Source organism: Rutilus rutilus (genome assembly GCF_951802725.1).
Source record: "Rutilus rutilus genome assembly, chromosome: 20".
NCBI lineage: Eukaryota > Metazoa > Chordata > Actinopteri > Cypriniformes > Leuciscidae > Rutilus > Rutilus rutilus.
The window spans coordinates 12,924,423-12,945,253 of NC_140225.1; the positions used below are offsets into that span (position 1 = coordinate 12,924,423).

General features: G+C 37.9%; 1 protein-coding gene across 5 annotated transcripts in view; it reads left to right on the forward strand.

Annotated features, from left to right (window-relative positions):
* khdrbs2 (KH domain containing, RNA binding, signal transduction associated 2) overlaps positions 1–17,362 on the forward strand; it is a 69,348-nt gene extending 51,986 nt beyond the window's left edge. Inside the window, exons 7-14 of one of the 5 annotated variants that reach the window (XM_084390609.1) lie at positions 398–480; positions 594–652; positions 4,207–4,293; positions 6,165–6,213; positions 12,794–12,915; positions 15,638–15,742; positions 15,987–16,118; positions 16,306–17,358. In XM_084390609.1, the coding sequence (XP_084246735.1) occupies positions 398–480; positions 594–652; positions 4,207–4,293; positions 6,165–6,187 (252 nt within the window). In that variant the 3' untranslated portion in view covers positions 6,188–6,213; positions 12,794–12,915; positions 15,638–15,742; positions 15,987–16,118; positions 16,306–17,358. Of the gene's footprint in view, positions 1–397; positions 481–593; positions 653–4,206; positions 5,232–6,164; positions 6,214–12,793; positions 12,916–15,637; positions 15,743–15,986 lie in introns of those variants that run through there. The other 4 variants (XM_084390610.1, XM_084390611.1, XM_084390608.1 and 1 more) reach the window with 4 other exon arrangements.
* The last annotated feature ends 3,469 nt before the right edge of the window (positions 17,363–20,831 follow it).

Genomic DNA, 20,831 nt, shown 5'->3' on the forward strand with positions numbered 1-20,831 from the left:
TAATTCCTATCAATATCAGTGATGGCTCAAGAGTAAGAATAAGTATATGGATGACACCAGTCATGACTCATGTAGGATCTCTTGGACATGTTATTATGAAGTTTTAATCTGTTTATTGTTTCTTTTGTCTATAATATTGAATCGACCTAGGCATTATCCACTTGTCTTTAGACATGGCAAATGAGACAATTGTCGCTTGCTGATCAATATTTTCTGTTGGACATGATTCAGCTGTGCCAGTCCACCACTCTCTGAGTATATTTATTAGAGAAATCCTATTGCAGTGTAATTAAACATTGATTTTCCAACCCTAAACAATTAGAGTACTGCTATGAGATGGATTCAGACCTCTTACGTCTCCCTCTGTGATTATTCTTTTGTGTTTCTTTTATTTCAGGGATATGATGATGGTTATGACGGGGAATATGATGACGAGAGTTATGAGGGCTATGATGACAACTACAGCAACCAGTCGAAAAGGTGCACATTTCATTTCTGCAAAGACATTGTGTCACAACATGAGCTAATTAATGCGTACTTTCACTCTAAGAATCTATCAAAATGTCTCATAAGAAATATTTTTTCTCCTACAGTGTCTCAGAATATTATGAATATGGACATGGCAATAATGATGAAACCTATAATAATTATGGTAAGGAATTTATCTGATCTACAGTTCTGCTAAAGCATCATTTGTTCATTGCAAACTTTTATTTACATTTTTTTGCTCACTAGGGAAACTATTAGCATTTTAGGTCAACCATTTTGAATGGTGCACCACAAAGAGAAACATCCTCTTTGCATAGCAGTATTTCGCGTAGCAGGCGGGCTGAAACTCAGTCATGGCACATTGCCCACACCAGTGAGAAACCTCTTTGCCTCATTCATTTTCCATATTGCTGTTAAATGTTTCAGAGCTAAAGGTAAGGAAAAATACCTAGCGGCATTCGCCAGTTGTTAAATCACAGAGGCCCAGAGCACAGCAGCTGCCATCTTACCTTACTAGTCTGCTTCAAGGCTGGGTTTTAAGATGCACTTGAAATCATGGACCAGAGCCAGTAGAGAGCTGGAGGCGTTGCTGAGGCCCACCAAGAGAGTCAGAATGGCCTTTCAGCCCATACTTTTCCTTTGAATATATGCCCTCTCTGGATTATATTTGATGCAGGATTCCCTCTGTTCTTGGCATAGACTGTTGTGTTCCTCTGATGCCAGTTTCCCGTTGTATACGTACCTGCTCATCCATTTTGCATTGTGTCAAATTGTGCAATGGAGTGTCTCTGTGAAAAGGAATGATTTGATATTTTGCCACCTTTTGACTTGAAACCAAGATTGTATTGTGTTACAAAAGGTTTTGCTTGTTCGGCATTTAAGGATCGTATGGATTTCTGCTTCCAGAGTAAAAAAAAAAAAAAGAAGGTAACTTGTGACTTTATGGGCCCTATCTTGCACCCAGCGCAATTGACTTTGTACACTGACGCATGTATCATTCCTATTTTGCACCCGTGCAAAGCGGACTTTTCCCTCCACAGACGCACGTCGGTTAACTAGCAAATACACTTGCGCTCCCCGGGGCGGTTCAGCGCAAAGAGGAGGCGTGTTCCGGCGCAAACGTTCCCTCATGCTATTTTGCAGGTTTAGAAAACAATTCCGCCAGTGACCAGGAAAAACCTAGTCTAAAGTCAGTGGCGCGTTGCGCATGTTATTCATGCTATTTTAAGGGCGCATGCTTGGCCATAATCAATGTAGCATGTGCACAACGCGCATTACAATTTGATGCTCTCATCTACACAGAAGCAGCCGTTTTCATTTTTGCAAATCATACATTATTACTAGGAAAAATATTAGGTCTTGTAGGTCTTGATAAGCCTAGGGCTTCTACGTATCCCTTTTCGAACAGTGTGATTATTATGCAAAAAAAAAAGAAGGTTTTGTTTTTCTTGATTTTGTTTTATTTTTCTTGATGGATATTAATGTGTTGCTGTCTTTGGTTTAATTTATTTTTTAATTGTTCGAAATAAAGATTTCATTCATTTATTCATATTAATACACGAGGGAAATCATTGTTGTGTCCATGAAGATGTGAAAATAAAATAGGCATAAATCTAGCTTACACATTTAATCATACGCCCAAATTATCATACGCCTGTTTAACCGAAGCTAATTTGGGTGTGTTTGTTTCTCCATCCCCAATGTCACTTCTCTGTGTTTTACGGCCGTGACGAGGACGTCGGTCTCCTCGGCTGTGAACCGCTCCTGGCGCGCGCCTGGCAAATCCGCCATTATAATAGGAATCCGCTTAGAAAAAGCGCGCCTGCTCTTAAAGGGAATGTGAGATGTCGCTCTGATTGGTTTATTTCACGTTACGCCCAAACCACACCTATGAATAATGAAGCTACTTCAGACCAACCCCTTTTAGATTTGCGTCGGGCGCAAGAGTCATTTATCCCGCCGGGAAAATAGCAACAGCGCCGAGACCCGCCCACAAAGTTACTTGCGCTTTGACACTTGCGTTTCAGATCGTTAAAATAGGGCCCATAATCTCACAATAGCGAATTCGTCTTGCATTTGTAACTTCATATTGCACTGTGTCATTAAGTCTTACAGTTGCACCTTCGTTTCTCCCAATTGTGACATTGTTTGCAACCTTATATATTACAGTGTGTTATTATATCTCATAATATAACTTCATCATTTGCAATATGATGTCTCATGATGTCTTTATATATTCACAATTGTGATTATTTCAAGCAGTGTGACTTTATATTGCAATTGTGACTTGGAATTGTGACTATTTCTAGTAATTGTGACTTCTTGCTATGTGATTTTATTTCTCACAGTGGGACTGTATTTCAAAATGTGACTTCTTGCAATGTGACTTTATATATCACAATGTGATTTTATTTCAAATATTTAAAGAGTTAGTTCCCCCCAAAAACGAAAATTATGTCATCATTTACTCACCCTCTTGTCGTTCCAAACCCGTACGACTTTTGTTCATCTTCGGAACACAAATGAAGATTTTTTAATGAAATCTGAGAGCTTTCTGTCCCTCCATTGACAGCCTACGCAACTACCACTTTCAAGCCCCAATGAAATGCAATAAAGACATTGTTAAAGTAATCCATGTGAATCCAGTTGTTTAGCCTCAATTTTATAAAACGTCGCGAGTAAACAATTGGAGTCACATGGATTATTTCAACGATGTCTTTACTACCTTTCTGGGGCTTGAAAGTGGTAGTTGCGTAGGCTGTCAATGGAGGGACAGAAAGCTCTCAGATTTCATCAAAAAGATCTTCATTTGTGTTCTGAAGATGAACGAAAGTCTTACGGGTTTGGAACGACACGAGGGTGAGTAATGACAGAATTTAAATTTTTGGGTGAACTTACCCTTTATCTCACAATTACATGTATTTTCTTTCTTTTTTTTACTCAAAGGCGGAAGCAGGCTTCCATAGGATCATTGTAAGTTGGCAAGATCAGTTTTTCACAGTGAGAAGGACGTAAGGGGAAAACATATTAAGTATAATGTGAGTAAGGGAGGGCTGTTTGTGTGATAGTGATCATTACACAGAATACTGGAATGTAAGGGATTTTGTCATGATGTATAATGGTTTTTCCTTCTTTCTCGGTGAAACTGTAGTTAGCAACAATGAAGGTTAAGGTTCTTTGCCCTGAAGGCGGGCTGATTGTTTCCTCAATGGCCCAGCGATCACACTCCGAGAACCTAATGGAACATTGACTCCCAACACATACTGTATTTAAATGACAGCAGGGTCATGCTGTGAGCTCAGCCAGGATTTCATGCCTCATCTGCTCAGCCTTTGGTAACTGATAATTAGGGCAAAGTGACATTGTATATTTCTGAAATCTATGATAATGGACCGAGGCGAACATGCCCAAGATGAGATGTGGGGAACGGAGCTCTAATTATTGAAATGTATGTGTAAGATGATCAGCTGGTGCTCAGTTTATCATTTTGTAATGCTTAGATAAAAAAAAGCATTAAAAATTGCTAATGTCACATGGAATTACATGGCCTTAGGATATCCATCCCTTGATGAATCTTCATAGCATTGCATTTCAGCCATTTAAGGAGGCTTCTCTACTTCTCTACATTTCACTTGTGTTAAATTCAATTTTCAAATGAAAATTGTTTTACCTGATTATTAGTTTTGCATTTTTTTTGTTTAATCATCTAACTTTTAGCAGAAGAGGACTGGATATCATCCCGGCCCAACCTCAAAGCTCCAGCATCAAGACTTAATCGAGGGGGCTACAGAGATCACCCCTATGGTAGATATTAAAGGTGCTCCAGATCATGTGACCTCCATACAATGCAAACCGCATTTACTAGGCCTAAATAATATAAAAAGGGATTTTTAAGTGATAGGTCAACCATGCTTTTAAACTCATCCTAACCTTGGGTGGGGGGATGGGAGATACATGGTCCCTTCTTTTCTTATCTGAAACTGTTGTAAAACACCATATGAACATTAGTTCTGGCCAGAATTTGGCAGTGTACTTTTGTCATTGAATGCTCCTTCCTTTAGTTTTCCATTGTTTGTCCCCCAAATGTAAAGCATGGAATTAGCTACACATTGTGCTTCCCGGATTTTGGGAATCTTTGCGTTAAGGAAAAAGTGTATATCACCACAGTGAAAAGACTCATTTTGTACATAACATCTTTCTTAATACTTCTTGATTTGATGATGGTAAATACTGAGTTTGTATATTTAATTTTGATATCAGTATTGGGTTTGAAAGCAATTGGCTATGTACGTAGCCACATCCAAGTGCTTTGCTTTGTGTGTAGCTTGTATTTGTACATAAAAATGTAATAAAAAGATGTAAAGCGCCTTGTGCAAGCTTCTCTAAATAGGTGATTATAATTGTTAAACTTGTGTTGCTATAATTTGTTAATAAGGATGAGATCATTTTTTTGTAAAATTAGATTAGGTACGTACTTGTTTCTAGTACTAAATGCCTGTTTGACCTGAAATGGCTAATATGTTGTTTTTATATATATTTAACCAAGAAAGCCACAAAAAGGAACCGTAGAGACGTTGTCAAGTCATTTTGTGTAATAATAGATAAGCTACATTAATAGAATTAAACTTTGTTAAATAATTTTTAACATTAGCTCTAAATTGTTCATTGACTCTTGATTAGTCATTTAAATGTTTAACATGTTAATGGAAATCAACTGTTTAGATCAATAAATTGAATCTTTTTTAACACACTCTTTAAGCTTCAGCTTATTAAACAATAAGTCGGACTGACTTGTCTGCACTAACGTCACTCTGAGAATGATATGGAGATTCAGGAGGTAAGAACGTCCCCATATTCCAATAAGATGTTCTAAGTGCCTTCAGCCTTTGGTGTTAACCACTGTAGCAACACTCATATTTCATCACTCACAGGAGTGAATGGGATCCATTTAAATTGCTTTATCTCTGCTACCTACAGTATATTTTCTTCTGCTATTTATGTTAATGAACATCAGAAGGCTGCATTTTTGTTGTAATACCAATGCATTTAAATATCAGCACTATTGAAGGCCCCATAGAGACCTAAACTCTTTTTTGTGACTATTAGAACTGAATGCTGACTCGTATTAAGACTTCGAAAGGATGACTAAACGTTAAGCAGGTAACCCTAATAATAACTCTAATGTTGCGAATGCCAGTCATAAATTAAGTTATTTATACTTCAAAAAGTAAACCTGCCCTCACTAACCCCAAATAAATGCCTCGGCCCTCTAAATCCGCTAATAAAGTTAACTAGTGACACCAAAAATGACTTACTAACACATAAGAAAGAAAGAAAGAAAAAGCAATTAACAATCCATCTTTTAAAACAAGCTAAAACTGATCTTTAATACCTGACCAGCTAAACTAAGCTTTTTAACCAGAAACGCTGAAAAAGATGGTTGCTCTCAAATCATATTCTGCTCTGACAGCTTTTGTCCAGCCCCACAAATTGGTTTACTTTTTTGATAGTAACATATGCTTTGTCAAACTGTTTTCAATCCATCTGTTAATCGTGCATGCGAGTGTACGTTTGTTTTGACTTGTAGTTTCACTCATTGTCTCTTCTTCATTTTGTGTATTATACTAATAGCACCTTAAAATCTGTGTCTTAAATACGATTTATCCTTCCAACAGGTACCAGTCTCTCTGTGAGCTGAGATGCCGTGGATTGAATCAAGACTAGGTAAGCTGCAAAAGTGTCTCTACATGTCAAGTACATTAAAATATAGTTTAGTTGTATATATATATATTCACAACTTCTTGCTTTGACACAAGTCCATCCATTTTCCCAACGTCCCAGGCCTTAAAAAGGGTCATATGATGTGATTTCTTGTTTTCCTTTTTCTTTAGTGTGTTAGCTGTTAGTGCAAGTATAAGATCTGCAGAGTTAAAAAGCTCAAGGTGTCGAACCTAAAGAGATATTCTTTGTAAAAGTTAAGGCTCAGCCACGCCTTCCTAAAACGCTTCGTTCAAACACGCCCCCACAAATCTACGTCAGTTTGTGGGGGCAGAGTTTCATAACACCCAAATGTATACGCATAGAAAGAGGCGCAACTTTTATTCTCACTGTGTTATTGTTGCCGCCGGCGCCTCCATGTCGTGAACGTGGAGACACTGTATTTTTCGTTGCGAAAGCCAAACTACTTTGTTTGGCCTTCCAAAAGAGGACACAACAGTGCTTAAGCTTTATTTACAACACTGTTCCAGAACAGTACAACTAAAATTTTTAGTTAGCTGCGCATTTTTCGGAGGACTGTTTCCAGAACCTGGGAAAGTTGCTACAAGGCCGGCTGTGCACAAAGGCTGATTCTAAAAAGTGGGGAAATTCCATCTTTGCATGTACATTCTGGTGCTTTTGACTCACACAGCCTGTAAGTATGTTTTCATATTTTAAGAATTTGCTACTGACTATTCAAACGCAAGTTTTGAGCAGTATAGAGTAGCGCTTTCTTGTCGTATCTACGATCACATAGTTTTATGTTTACATAGTGTTCTCACACCCGTAGTGCGGCACGACCAAGGGGGTAATCCAGCACCCGGAAAGCGTACCTTCCCCGGGGACCGCCATAGGTTAGCAAGCCATCACCTGCTGTTAGCATTCCATTGACTACTGTTCATTTTGGCATCACTTTGACAGCGAATAACTTTACATCTGAGGCGTTTATAGACTCTATTTATCCATTGTTTATTCCTAAAGAAAGACGACAATGTATAAAAGGCTCCATTACCTTGTATCTGACGTTATGGCCCCGTAGAAGCAGTTTTTGTAAAAATAGGCTAACGATTGCGTCATAACCACGCGATTCTCTGTCGCACAGTAGAGAAATTACCGTATAAACATAAGGAGAAGCTCGCAGGCAATCGGGGGGACGTGGAGGCATAAAGTCCGATAAAGTCAAGGGAGAAGCCCATAGAGAGTCATAAAGTTGCTCCTGCTCCTAGCTCATGGACAGCTCCTACTCACGCTCTCCGTCTCTGCAAGATTCGGAAGGGAATGATTCAGATTTCTCTTGGCACAGCTACTAGAAGACTTACAACTGTCAGGCAGGTTGCTCACGTCAGATCTACGTCGTCAAGCTCAGTTTGAGGCAGCGCAGTACGCTCAGCCATCAGGAAGTGAGTGCTTCTAATTTACTTCACTTTTCTCCGTTGAAGTCTATGGGGTTGCTGTGTCCATTTCTTATACTGTCTATGGGCACGACATGTAAAAAGACAGTATAATTCATTATAATCAGTAATTATGTCCCCAATTAAATAAAACCTTACCAGTCTGATACGTTCTGGTCCAGTCGCACTGGCAAAGTTTATCGATCAGCTTGGTCATCTGCATTTTCTGGATCAGATTCGGGCTCGAATTGATAAGGTAGTACATTATCACCTGTCATCAAGTTTGGGAGCTGATGTTCCACATATTAGAGCCCTGCATTTCAGCCCGAGCCCGACGGGCCCCGACTTTTTTACGCCCCTAGGGCCGGGCTTCGGGCCAATTTTCACGTCATAGTTCACATGCGGGCCGGGCCTCGGGCCTTTTTTGGGTTATCCTTCTTTTTATATTTTTAGACATTAATTAAAAAAATATGAGAAGTTGACGTCGACGATAGAAGAACAAACATAGAAAGAACCTCATAACTTTCATAATCTTATAATTACACTGACATATGATTGACATGACAGTCTCACGCACGCAAGCACGCGCACACACAGAAGGTTTCCCGTCAGCGCAACCAACGATTCACCTCACGTGCAAATAATGGAGAATATTAAGAGAAAAATCGCAGAGTGATAGAAGAGAGGAGGACTGGGTTAAAATCTTCCACTGTGGATGCTATTCTTTTTCTCCACGATGCTCTGTAAGAGACTGTTCTAACTTTTCGTTTGATTGGACTTTATTTTCGTTTAACTGTTGGAAACTAGGCTACTGATGTTTTTCGTTTTTCGTTTGATTGGACTTTATTTTCGTTTAACTGTTGGAAACTACTGGAAAAAAGAATGGCCATGTTCTGTGGTGCATTTTTGAGGTAAGATAACCTGCAAGTTTGTTTTTGATTTATTTAATTTAATTTGCTCTATTGCTCATTTCGTTTGTGAGCGCTGTTGCGCGCAGCCTGAGCCTGCCTCAGTATTTCAAAAAAAAATTTACTCACTGTGGTTTAATAAATAAACATTAAACTAACTGTCTGTGTGATATGCTTGAAGTGTTTTATATCTATGGATTTTATTGTAGCCAAGTAAAGTATTAGCGTTGATTTGAGAGGCTAAATTGATCAAACATGTTTTACTCGCTGTTGGCTCGGCTGCTTGGTCGTCATTTTATTTTATTTTTTTAATGCTCCAAACATTTGTCTAAATTAACTTAATAAAGAAATGAGAATAAAAGAAACATAACTAACAAAACGGATATATTTTAATGGCTGCAAATAGGGCAGGCTGCAGCTGTGAAAAAAAAAAAAAAAAAAAACGGGCTCGGGTCGGACTCGGGCTGATAATTCTGATGAGCTGTCGGACACGGGTCGGGCTAGGGCCTGAGCGTCTCGGGCCAGGGCCGGGCTCGGGCCTAGATTTGAGGCCCGTGCAGGGCTCTACCACATATGGTAAGGGGCGTGACATTTCCGTCACACGCTTAAGGTTTTTGGGCCAATCACAATGCACTGGATCGCTGGCCAATCAGAGCACACTGCGCTTTTTTAGAACCATGAGCTTTGTAAAAATCGATGCGTTTCAGAAAGGCGGGGCAAAGAGTAGCAACAATAATGTACAGTATGTGTAAAATAATGACTTTTTTAACCTAAAACCACGTAAACACATTGCATTAAACCAAATACACAAAATAATGTTCTTCTTTGAACCATCATATGACCCCTTTAGACCCTTACGAAAAATGTTTATTCAAGTGTGCTATTAGTATACTTCTTTTAAACAAAAAAATAAGAAAGTATACTTTCAGTCTACTTTTCATTTTCAGAAATATACTTGATATACTTCTCAGAAAGATATTTAAAATTGCACTTAAGTATACTTGACTTATACTGACAGAAAAGTCTAAGTATATTTGGCCTATAATTGAACTCAACCTTTTGATCGAGATATACATAAAAGTAAAATAAAGTATTGTAAGTATACTTGGCTTGTAGTTGTGTTTAATCTTTTGATTGAGTAGCCTATTAAATACTATACATTTTTTCACTTAGATTTACAGGTCAAGTCTTATAAACTTACATTGTTTGAAAATATTGATGTATAAAGAAAACAGATATTTTTGTGTGGGCTAGTCTACTGGAAGTGTACATAGGAATTTACGTCAAATCTACTTAACTCTTTCCCGCCATTGACAGAATTTTCCGTCTATCTTTACTTAAGTATACTTAATAAAATTAACTTGAAGTATAGCGTACTTATTTTTTATAAGGGTAGGCAGGGAAACACCCTGGGCATATGGATTATGGAAGTCATTTAGCATCTGTCATACTTCATCGGAAATCGTCAAGACAGTACCTATATGTAGTGCAGAGCTGTCTTAGAGCAAGAGAAAACAATAAAGCAAACAATTTTATTTCAGAGTTGGGAGCATGTATTAATGTTTTGTTGTGACTGTACAATTAATAAGCCATTTAGCAAGCAACACAAACATCCCTTTAGGTTAGCTTGAAGACAGAATCCCTCTCAGTATGAAATAGACTTGTGAAGCTATGCACAGATTAATTGCACACACCACTAAAATATTAAGGGTGATAGTATGACCTCGAGTGAAATGTGGCCTTCAGGAACAATGCTTTGAACATTTGGGTAATTAACAACTTTTTGTATTAATTACGATGCAGGCAATCCCAACATGTGGGGCATAACAGCAACAAGAGACTAAAACACTGTTCTTTTGGATTAATTTAGGGTTTTTTTCTTTTCTGCTAGAGCAGAGCAATTATGTGCATAAAAAATAAAAATAAAAATCAATTAACGCAACCTTTTCATTATCATTTTAGCATTTTCGAAGATTCAAAGCTTGGAACTAGTTATTCTATTAATTTTGACCATCGTCACACTATTTTGGTTCTCTTGATGGATGGAAGTCTTTTGTAGAGGTCAGCCATGTTTTATAGTCTAATTAAGGACAAGACAGGGACATGCTCAAACAGATGCGTTTTTTACTCAAACCATTTGTAAAGCAACAAAGGATGATTAAATCAGATGGCTTACTATACAATGGAAAGGTGATAGGAACGGAAACAATGACGAAGATGTTTTAGCTGAATTAACACTGCTGTGGTTTTTGATCGTTAATGGTCTGCTTGAAATAAACTATTCAGCTGCTACATTTAATTTGTGTAAAATAGCATGTCATTAAATATAATGAAAAATGGATTATGCATTATTTAAATAATATTATGGTATTTTTGTGATTTGAGGACAGGTTTGACTGAATGGCTTTAGGCTTGCTGATTAAAATCGGCAGTGTCTTCTAATCAGTGGCACACAGGTGGCGATTTTGCAGTAGTTCCTGCGGCTTGAACATGTCAGCAGTGGATTTTGAAGCTTTAATGTACAGCTCATTTGTCCTGAAACACTGTTCCCTAGTGAAAGAGAGTGTAGGAGGTCTGATAATTCGACTGTAGTGCAATGAATTGACACTGACTTGTTAGTAACAAGCAACTGGACTTTTTAAGCTTTCTGTTCATCTGGTCTTGTGTGATGCACAATGCTTTTTTTTTTTTTCCTGTGGTGAGGAAGAATGCATTTATGATGACAATAACAGATTAATGTATGATATTTTCAGCTGGGAGACTGTAATTCACACACAACACATTCAATTGGCTGTCAAATACTAGTGGAATTTCCATCACTGTTGAAAATCACTGTTGTTTTCTGTGACAGTTAGTCATCATGTAGAGAGACTGAGATGGAGAGTCGTTTGAACAAAAAGGCTTTAGACTTGTCATCACATTTCTTTTCGCATAGTTGTTTGTGTAAAGTCATGGCCCAAACAGCAACTTTTAATATAGCCATGATATTAAAAACTAAGGGCACTTGCACAACAATCCAATAACAAAAATGGTAATTGCTATATAAACACCTTCCTTAGCTATTGGCAATTTTGTTAGAATGTATTTTTTTAAGATTAGCTACAGTACATTTTATTAAACTCTATAACTTGTCTGTAGCCCTTTAGCGTTCTGCATAACAATCAGTAGCATAAGGATAAAAATATCACGAATATCAACATTAACCCGACATTTTAAATCAAACACATAAATATGCAGATTTAACCATCTTAAACACAAGGATGAGTTAAAATGACTCTGTCAGGCAGCATGGTGCTTGAAGATGTTGAAGACGTGCTGGTCCTGTAATTCAATTCCTATGGGTTTTTAACACAGCAGGAGAGCCGACAAACAAATGTTAAGGACACAGAGTTTTTAACTGTACAAAAAGAGAAATCAACAAGCACTGATTTTTAAGCAGTGTTCAGACCTTTGAAATGATAGATGAGCAGTCTGTTGGGCCTTTCATCTTTTCAAATGTAGTCTTATTTTATTTGATACCCTTGTGATGTTGATATCCCACAACGTCAGTGAAAGCCATTGTACGAGAATTAAAAAGACTTGTACAACCTGGGCATGAAAGGGTGTGCGAGCCTCACGGCCTAAGCCTCTTCAGAGGATCCTTTTGGAATGAACGTGGATAATGGGAAGAGATCAGTTAATCCGACCTCCATTACTTTTCCATAATCAATGATCAGTGCAGGCGATGTAGAGATTTGAAAATAAATCCACTAAATTCTTTAAAATTAAGCTTGTAGCTTTTATTTTAAGCCTGGGAATGTTATGTGAGATGTAATCATTACCTACTTTAAACCTTCGGAGAGTCAGTGTGGAGGAGAGTGAAAGAAGATACAGCTTTTTCTTCGGTATGAATCAACAGCAGGGTTTCAAAATCTTTTACGAACAAAACAGCTGAAACGACCTCATGATGTACTTGGTGACTAAGAGACCTCTGAGGCGTTTTAGGCTACTCATTTTTTGACAACTACCAGAATGTCAGACAGAATACACTGGTCATATTCCTGTTGTCTTCAGGCAAGATTTTAGTCAGAAATATTATCGCTGAGGAGGGTATCACTATCATCAGCTGCTTTCCCAACCCGAGTCCTCCCACGTATCCAGCTCTCTGCCTTTTATGCTGCCAAGTGTAGGATATCCCTTCTCAGCCTCCCCTTAAACGTTGTGTTTGTTTAACCCGAGTAACATCTATTCTCTTCCTTGTCATTGCAGGCGCTTTGTAGTCGATATGTGGAGCATATTGATAAGACCAATCAGTGAGAAGTGAGGGGGCTCCGTCTCATTTGGCCGAGGAAGTGCTTCTAAACAGTCTGTGTGCAGATGCTGTATGCCGGGTAAGTTGAGTATTGTTCATACTTGCCTCTTACAAGTGTACAGAAAGCTTAGTGAAAAATAAGTAGACTTCATTGACTTATATAGATAATAGCAGTAGTAATAGCCTAGTGTATATCAGATTATACAACAGTTTATATATCGTTTATGGTGTTCATCCACACCAATGCACAATAACGTTCTGTTAAAGGTATAGTGGAGGATCTTTCCGAATTTTAGATAAGACCCGCCCTCTCCACTTTTTGAATAAGTTTGATTGATTCACCAGAATGATTGACAATTAGGAGGACCAATAGTATAGGTGATCCACCCGGAAGTAAAAAATCCTCCGCTATACCTTTAAATGCTCAAACTCAGTCAGGGGGATTCTGATTGGTTGTCAAAGTTCTCATCTTTCATCAGCTGGAAAAATCGTTCTAAAAGAGATTCCAATGATGTGTCGTTTTCATTATTGAGTCTCAAAGAATTAGAATGATGATTGAAACGTTATAGTTATTGTCCTTGGCATGAATGGGCCTTCAGTTCCGGTCTTCGAATTTGACTTGCTGAGAGTCATTCCAAGAAGGCTAATAAACATCCCAGCAGCCCTAGGACTTTAAAGCACTCCACTTGTCCATGTTTGCATGTTCCAGATAGACAGACTGTCATTCGGTGCAATAATGGAGCGAGTTGTTCAAACACTACTTTGACTTCCTGTGTAACTCTTTTAGTTGTCGCAGGCAGCAAGAATAGACAAAGTAACTGGCAATATTGTGTGTAACATGTTGCATTGTTGTAAAAATATCACACCCGCAATCATTCTGTCGGCCTGTATATCAGCGCGACCCACTGCCGAATCACAGCTGTGCTTCGAAACCACAGCACTCTTGATGGTGTGTTAATGAAATATTCTATTCAGCATGCTAGACACAATGTAATTATCCTTTAGTTTTTAATGAATCTCAATTAGCAGTAGTCCCACTCTTCTCATTATAGAGAACCTTGCTCTTCATTTAATAAAACACTCCATACGCTTTAGGAAGACATGAATTTGTGGCTTATCCTGTCTTCTCTAGTGAAAATCACACTCCGGAAGTCCCTCTTGAACACAGCACCTGGAAAATACAGCCATGTTTGCATAGCTTCTGTTTATTTTTGGTGTTCAACTGATTAGTATTATAGGAGTATAATGGATTCCAGCATTATTGGTGCTGTTTTGGCAGACACATTACACAAAGCCATTCTCATGCTGAGCTTATAACTGTGTGAGCCAGGGGCCACGTTCCCAGAGTGCCTAGCGCCTGTTTATGAATTCAGAGTGCAGCGTGCCGTTTTCACCTGTTTTCTTGTAATCATTTTACCACTCACCCATTTCTTCATCTGTTTAATTCTTTGCAAATTACAGCTTTTTTAGGAAGTTATTTGTTCTGCAGTGATTCAAGGACATTTGAAAACAAGACAATCAGTGATTAATTTAAAATTGAGTGAAATCTTTGTGGAAAATGATCAAGGTTGGAGAAATCCCGGAGAAATCGATCCATATAGCATTTCAAAGGCAGTTGCATGTGCTGTGCTATAATGAAGTTATACTATACAACATGTTGCTTTCAGCTTTTTAATTTAGTCAGAAAATGCGAATAATTTTAAAGTTAACATGAAACAGAACTTGCGATAGTCTTTTCTTCCCTGTTGTGACGTACAGTATATCCGAGCGTAACGGCCTCTCGAACAAGAACAGTGCAGGGCAGGACTTGATTATGTCCATCAGGAATTGATCGGATCGTTGGATCAATGTCATTTGCTATTGCTGTGATCTCATGTGAGTGACAGGTTGCCCTCACTCCAGCAAACACGTCATTTTGATTAAAGATTAGTTTCCTTTAGACATTCTATTGACTATAACATGACGTGTGTGTATATATCTCATTAGATTATCAGTTGAGTATTAGTAGACTGGTAGGGTTAGTAGAATAAGTTGACATGTACTTGCAAAGTTACCTAAATCCAGCAGAATGTCTAAAGAGGACCATCAAAATAAAGTGTTATAATGATGTGCAGGGATTAATCATTTATAATAAATGCTGCAATATTACATAAAAAAAAGAATTGTCCATTTTGATTTCATGGTGACTTTAAATGGGGCACTGGTATGGTAGTTACAGCATCCCTAACATGTTAACCAGCCAAACCATGGGGCCTTTGAATAAAGTGCTCGAATAATACTATTTTTATTCTTGATTATCTTAAACAAATGTAATTTAGTCTCATGTAGGTATTTTTTTCTTCTCTTTTTTTTTGCACCAAAAGCAGTGAAGATTGTGTTATGATTGAAGAGTCAATTAATGCAGTCGGACTGAAAATTCAGAGGTTTGACAGTGATACAATGACACCATCTGCTTGCAGGAGTGCACTTGCACTCTCTTATTCTCTGCCATTATGGCAACGCTACACACTTGGCAAGTCGACTGAGGGATTTGTTCTGGAAACCAAAGATAATTGCTGGGCTGTAGAAAACAGCTTCCAACTGACAGACGTTTGTCAATATAACTGTGCTTTCTCTAGGTCACTGCCAACATTGCTCGAGATTGTGTTTCCGCCCACAGTGTTCGAGCTGTCTTACTTGCATGTGATAATGTTCTTCTATTGGGAGGTGTTAGTCAAAAAACATAAGTGTAAAAGTGTACCAGAATTAGTGGTGTTTTGAATCCATGAAATATATTACTTCTCTCTATTTTCTTTCCCCAGCAGTGTTGAACTTCTCACTTCTATGGATCCCACAGCCCTTCAATAGAGCTGATCTCGACAGAACATCACTGCAGGGCACAGGTGACCACTGCGTATCCATCTTGTGTAAGTCACTGTACGGACACACTTGGTTTGTGACAGATGGGAGAGGACGGCATGAGAGAGCTTTAAGAAATTACAGTAAAATAAAATAAAAAGCACAGGTACTGTCTGGTGTGTATTGATAGAGAATGGTAGAATACAGCGCTTATCTATTTGTGTTTCGCATAATTTTTCCCTATTAGAAATCTACATGTATGTCTTTTGAGTGACACTAAGCTAAGACGCATGTTTTTATTGTCTTTTTCAGCTAAATGAAAGCTGAACAGTATCTTATGAGGCTGACCTCACTCCTGGATTGGTTCATTCAGACGACCGTAGAAGGTCCAAGAAGATAGCTGTATCACATCTAAAAATCCAGTTTGAATTCTTCAGAGATATGGTAATACAGTGTTAAGATTAACATAGAAGCATAAGGCATGCCACATATTGTGGTGTAATATAAGGCTATGTTGATCCTAACATTGTTTTCAGGTTTAAATAACAGCTAAATCCTTTCTCATGCATAATGTTGTGCTGTAAGGTCTTGGTCATATATCCTCTTTTCGTTTAATCTTTTTATCCCACAGGACAAAAAAAGGACATAATTGGATTAAATGGCTGTTGAAGATGGAGTATATTTTGTCTACGCTATGTCACCTCAACGACAGCTAAATGGGAGGGTTTAACATGGTGCATTAAATCTTGATAGATATACAACTACTTGAAACTGAATACCTATAAATATCTTTATGCCACACAAACAGTTCTGCTTGGTTTGGGGTTATAGAAGCAGCTTGTTTCTGTGCTTTCTGCCATTGTGACATCTGTGAGCAGATGACTCAGTTTGCTCTGCGTATGTCACTTCTAGCAATGTCGAAATACTACTCATCAGAACCTGTGCTTTCAAAGCCTGAGGCTTCAGAAATGATTTAACAGTTAAACAAAACATACAGTAAATTAATTTCACACAATATCCAGCCCAAAACTTTTTAATGACGAACACATATTCTCATTAATGCTTTGGGTTCCTCAGCTGGATGTGTTTCTCCTTGCAATGAAAATGTCAAAACATCCAATCATGTTTTTCTGAGTGGCATTTTAACACCGTCTTAAGTGCCCTTGAGGTTATCAGCGCAGCTCAGACAGAATTTTAAAATTCAATTTTCTTATGACTACGAATGAAACTATCATTTTGAAGAATGGGGAAAGCAGAATCGTCTATAGGCTTAAGATTTTACATGCAATTTCCACTGATGCAATAAAACTATAATTGTTTTTATAGTCATATATAAACAAATCTTTTTCATCCTTTTACTGCCAATTTCACAAATCTAGCAGTTCTCTCTCATCATCTCTCTGTTATGTGCTGATAGAGACAATAAAGAGATAAAAAATGATTTTATTTCATTTATTTTGATCACTTAGCAGACCGGGTAATCAGACTCTGTCACTCTGCCACCAATAATGGGGCATATGAACCACAATCAAATTAAAACTCTTCATGATAATGCAGTAAGAGAGCATGTCCTATTAAAAAGTGAATTCTCTCATGTAATGTAATGCGTAGAAGTAACACTGATAAAATCCTGACCAGCAACACAGTTTTATACTTCACAGTACATAATAAAACTTTACAACACACCCATGTGTGATGACTAATGACGTCTTTATTTCAGTGCTATGGTGCATTTACACGACAACGATGTACTAAAAACGGAAACGTTTTTTTCACATGCAGACGGCAACGTTGTCAAAATGATCACCCGTTCACACGGATCCGCGAAAACGACTAAAAGCGCTGTGTAATGCTAGTCGTTGGCGATGTCACTTTGTAAAGAAACACTAAGCGCCTATAGACTGTCACAGTTTTCACAAATGTGCGGTTTTGTAGTTTACACAGAGACGATAACGGTATAGTTTTAAAAAACGTGCACTTTGAAACCCATTTTCAAAAGTTTGCGTTTTCAGGCCCCCAAAACGCTGGTGTCGTGCAAATTAACGGCCATACGTTTTCCGTTTTTAGTTGAAAACGGTGTCGTGTTAATGTGCCCCCTAGACGTGGGCTTTGGGCTGGGATCTTTACGCAACTGTTCCCATCATGCATTGTTCTGCTTCAACACTAATAAAACACACCTGAACCCCATCAGGCTTTACAGGTTTGCATGGAAATCACTGGCAGGTACAGTATGCTGGAGCAAGATCTGCATGAAAGCAGATCCCAAGGCCTTATTTAATATTTGCAAATGCCTGTTTTCAGTACTTTCAATTTTGGATCAAAATTGTATCCAAGGGTGTAGACAAATTAACAGATGTTTAAAATAATCCAAAGTTTAACATTAATAGATTAGAAAATGTATGCTGGGTTTTGTGTGCCAATTTGTGTGAAACCGTTACATTCACGCAGCCATCCACTTTCAAAATTATTAAAAGTGGAGTGAAATTCTGAATAGTGAAATGGTTAACATGCAAAAATATGGAAGAATACTATAGTTGACAATTGTTTACTCGCATATAGGAATACAGAGAACGAGGCGAAGAACTGCTGGACTAAAAAAAAATAATGAAAGCACTTCTGGAATTGTTTATTCATTGAAAATACTGAATAATTTTGCTAATAAAATTTGAAATCTTACGGTGGATCTATATTTTGAAACGATTTTGAGATCTAGGAACACATTTATACTAGCACTCAAGGACAGGGGAGCATGTATGAAGTGTAAGCTGGTCTGACAGGACTAGCTTTCTCACACAAATGCTTGCGAACACTGTGAGCTTGAGTGTGCCATCATTAAAGTGTGCAGCAGACCCTGGTGTGACTTTCTCTGACGGTAATAAATGGTGTGTAGTGCAGTGCCAAGCACAAGCATGTCCCTTCATTAGGCAGCCAGGCCCACCGTCGACATAAGGGCCAGATGTCACAGGGGTTCTTTCCTGCACAAATCTGTCCCCAGCAGCAGAGATGCGGACAAAACGCGAAGCCCCTGTCTCACGCCGCATATGAGGGCCGTTGCTGTGACAGTGAAGAAGCGTGTCTGATGTCTGGCATCTGGCAAGTTGGAGCTAACACATGGAAAAGGCTGCAGTGATGCTTTGAGAGGTGCTCTGTCAACTGCAATGTTCAGGGATTTTCATCATGTCTGGATTATTACTGCAAGAGGGGAAATCTGTGTCTGAATGTCTAGTTATATTGCAGTGCATATTCACTGTTTAAATGGCTCAGCTTTATATGCGCTGCAGCCACCATTCATGAGTTTTCCAGTGTATAATATCAACCCCGTCACTATAGGAACCATTTCACTTATCATTTGAGTGAATAATGTCCCATTAAAGAAATATATATATTTAAAAGGGAACATATCACAGCGCAGAGCTCCTTACCTAGACACATAAAAACACAAAATATTGTGTTTCAACAAATCATTATTCCACTCGTCATTCTCACTCACACAAACACGTTTGGCACTGTGATGGACCCAGCACAAAGACGTGATGCTGAGGCAGAATAAATCTCTCACTGAGTTTGATTTTGCAGTTGCACAACTCATTTAAATGTGTAACTAACATGCTTTTCATTGTGTGTTTTTTTTGCATTTGGACTACTAGTGCTGAATATACAGACATTCAGTAATATTCAGTACGATACATTTATTCATTTAGCATAGAATTATTTTTTTTAATGATGCGGTAAGTGCTTACGGAAGAGATGAGTTTTCAGCTGTCTATTGAATATTGTCAAGGATTCTACATTACAGATGTGATGATACCATGAGCCGTTACTCATTTACCAATTGTAGGCTTCTGGTAGGGATGGGATACTATACTATACTATACACAATTTATTCACCTTACTACTACAAGTTGTGATTACTATACTTTTACTATACTCCATTATTGCAAAATTTGTTTATACTGTGTTACAAAATACAGTTTTTTTTCTGTAAATGCATGCATTGGATGCTGTGTTCTCCATTTTTTCTTTGTTCTCCATTGTGTCTAATGAATGATCTGAAGTGTTCATATTTTGACTTACAGTGTGTAAGATCTGAAAGCATTAAGCACTCCCATCAAGCACGGTACGGCATGATGGGAGATAATACATTTTAGTAAATACATTTTTTATTGATTAAAGTGAGAACAGAAGCAATAGAATTTATCCAGCTCTCAAAATATTGATAAAAAACCTGAACTTTTAGGGTGTGCAGTGAAAGAGAGTGGAAGCTCTGAGATTAAACAACAGTGCTCTACATCAAACAGCGTACTTCCTCCTGCATGGAGACAGCTAAACAGTCAATGTCATTTGATGAGCTGTAGTCTTATCTCAAAACAGTCTAAAATTAGAATTTCAATGATGAAACAGTTCATCAGAATTCATCTTATTTTCTTTTGGGGGTTCTGGCAAGGACCAGGCTTGTTGTGAGGATGTAAGGATGAGCTGACAGCTCAAACAGGTTCATTCCTGCACACGGTCTGACAGTATCAAATTTAAATCTGTCTTTCCAGAATTTGTACTATTTGCTACCAGCACAACTGTTGAGCTCAGTGTAAATCATAATGTTGCAGACTGCAGCGTCCTATAAGCGGTGTTTCACATTCCATCACACTGCAGGACTATTTACAATAATATAACTTTATACAATCTTTAAAGATGGAAATCATGTTGGAGAGTTTTCTTTCATTACAGTTCACAATATAAAGGAAAGAAAATGAAATGGCAATTTAGGAAGTATTCCACGTGCATTTAATACTTTCTCAACGTTTCAAGTTTTGGAGGGAAATATTGTTTTAATGATAATCAATTTTACTTTCTATCTTGTGTAATATATTCATTTAATTAACAACATCCACTAATACTTGTGCTGTTTTCCCACCAAACTTCCTGAGGGATGATGCCATTAAGTATATCAGTGGATTTGATGAATTCTGTGATGTTCTGTATAGTGAAAGTTTGTTTCTCTCACTTTAAAACCTTCCATCCCATTTGATAAAAATGCTGAAATGGTTGTAATATCAAAACTATATATATAAAAAAAGACTAATTTTCAGTCAGTGCCTCACTGAGCAGCTTCTTTTTCCATCACCTTAAGCGTCTTGTTCATTTTATTGTCACTGTGTA